Source organism: Chiloscyllium plagiosum, chromosome 35 (genome assembly GCF_004010195.1).
Source record: "Chiloscyllium plagiosum isolate BGI_BamShark_2017 chromosome 35, ASM401019v2, whole genome shotgun sequence".
In the NCBI taxonomy this organism is placed as follows: Eukaryota; Metazoa; Chordata; class Chondrichthyes; order Orectolobiformes; family Hemiscylliidae; genus Chiloscyllium; species Chiloscyllium plagiosum.
The window spans coordinates 23,408,419-23,410,772 of record NC_057744.1 but is presented as its reverse complement, the minus strand read 5'-3'; the positions used below and the strand labels follow the sequence as shown (position 1 = coordinate 23,410,772).

The window sequence follows — 2,354 nt, the reverse complement described above, 5'->3', positions numbered from 1 at the left end:
CTACGGGCAATTTAGCATGGCCAATTCACCTAACCTGCACATCTTTGGACTGTGGGAGGAAACCAGAGCACCCGGAGGAAACCCACGAAGACACGGGGAGAACGTGCAAACTCCACACAGTCAGTCGCCTGAGGCGGGAATTGAACCCGGGTCTCTGGCGCTGTGAGGCAGCAGTGCTAACCACTGTGCTACCATGCCGCCCAGTTCTTGCCTAATGTCGTCAAAATTGACCTTTCTCCAATTTAGAACTTCAACTTTTAGATCTGGTCTATCCTTTTCCATTATTATTTTAAATCTAATAGAATTATGGTCGCTGGTCCCAAAATGCTCCCCCACAGACACCTCAGTCACCTGCACTACCTTATTTCCCAAGTTTTGCACCTTCTCTAGTAGGTACATCCACATACTGAATTAGAAACTTATGGGGATCAGTTGGCTGCTGAGCACCTCATTTCCTTCTGCTGACTCTATGCGGAAGGGAGATATTACATTCTCCTTTTCAGTTGGCAGTTAAGATCTACCCATACTACTGTGGCAGTGGAGACACATGTAGGATACGAATTGCAGATTCCTTCCCTAAAGGGTATTTATAACAAGCAGTGAATGTTTCATGAATACCTTGACTGAGACTAGCTTTCAATTCCAGACTTTAATACCACGAGCTCTGTTGAGCAGATCTGAACCCATAGCCTCAGAACACTACTCTGATCTCTGGATTATTAGTGATATTACCACTATACAACCATCATTCTTTCACAATTGCATGAGTGAAAACAGCAAATGATGAAGATCACGGCAGATCAGGCAGAATCCATGGACAGAGAGTAATCTAATGTTCCGTGTCTCGATGACTCTTCATCAGAGCTGAAATGAAGTGTGGAGGGGGCAGCATTTATGCTATAGTTGGGTGGGTTGGGTGGGTGGGTGGCGAAGATTGCTGGTGGAGAAAAGATGTTGAAAGTTCAGGTGAAGTGATCGGAATGTGAGAATGGCAGAACAGCGATATATCTAACTACCAAACTTGAAAGAGAAGACAGTCCACTTTGGATTATTTTTAAATCATTTCATATTCACACTTTCTGTTGTACTGAATTGGTGATAAGACATAAGTATATTGCTTCACTTCTTTCCTAGGTATCTTCTACATGTGTGCCTATCGTATGCATGAGAGCCCACAAAGCTCAAATTCTCGCTAATATCCAAAATCGAATCATCTCATGAAACTGAGTTATGTATTGGACCATCATGATGCAAGGAGACCCAATACTATGAAGTGGTATTCTTTTCATTCTCCTCAGAATGCTATCTAGTGAAATATAGACAGAAATTAAAATAACTTCCAGATATGTTTTCAGAACCTGGCTGTAGATTTTCTCATTAGAGCTTTTGACATTTCAAAGTTTAACAAGGCATGAACATATTCTGCCATAATTTCAAGGATGTTGTGTGAATTTCCCCACAAGGAAAGGTTATCCAGTTTTCAATGCCTTTCACACAAAATATATCTATTTACTAACTTTTTAAATATAGCTGAAGTAGGCAAACATTGAAATTAATTCAATTGCTCTCATTTTGTTTCACCTAACAAAAGTTGCTTGAACATCTACTAATATTGTGAAAACATAACCTTCTACTTTAGTCTTGATAAATCATTTTTGTGAACTTTTATATTTATGTATAATCATTCAAAGGATGCAGGCACATTAGCAAGGTTCGCATTTATTGCCCATTCCTGGCTGCTCTATGGACATGGTGTAGAAATTTGACACAATGCATGATATTCTAGGTCACTTCAGAAGGGGGAAAAACATGAACCACAGTGCTGCAAGAGTGGAGTCACATATCAGCCAAAATAGAGATGAATAGAGACAAAAATAATTGCAGATGTTGGAATCCAAAGTCGACAGGCAGGAGGCTGGAAGAACACGTCAAGCCAGGCAGCAAATCACAAATTGGAGGAACAACACCAGAACTTCCTCCTGGGCTGCCTACATCCCGGAGGACTCAGCATTGAGTTCTCCAATTTCAAATAATCACTCTCCCCCCCACCCCCCCCAACTCCCTTCCTAGCCCCTCCCCTTCCCTTCCACTCCAACCTGCCACCTACTAGATTCATTCCTCCCATTGGTCAACAATACTCTCTGCCTATCCCCACTTCACCACCCTACCCCTGCCACCCCATTTATCTGCAGCTCCCCCTACACCCACCCCCAGTCCTGAAGAAGGGTTCCACCCGAAAAGTCGACTTCCCTACCTCCTGATAATGTCTGGCTAGCAGTGTTCTTCCAGCCTCCTACCTGTCTACTTAAAATATAGATGAGTGACTGACTTAATTTTCAAATGAAATTAGGGAA

General features: G+C 42.3%; 1 protein-coding gene across 1 annotated transcript in view; it reads left to right on the top strand.

The window, feature by feature from the left end:
- The window catches only part of lim2.1 (lens intrinsic membrane protein 2.1), an 18,725-nt gene extending 16,651 nt beyond the window's left edge, over nt 1–2,074 (top strand). The window contains exon 5 of the mRNA XM_043676821.1: nt 1,135–2,074. Within this exon, the coding sequence (XP_043532756.1) occupies nt 1,135–1,196 (62 nt within the window). The 3' untranslated portion in view covers nt 1,197–2,074. The remainder of the gene's footprint in view (nt 1–1,134) is intronic.
- The last annotated feature ends 280 nt before the right edge of the window (nt 2,075–2,354 follow it).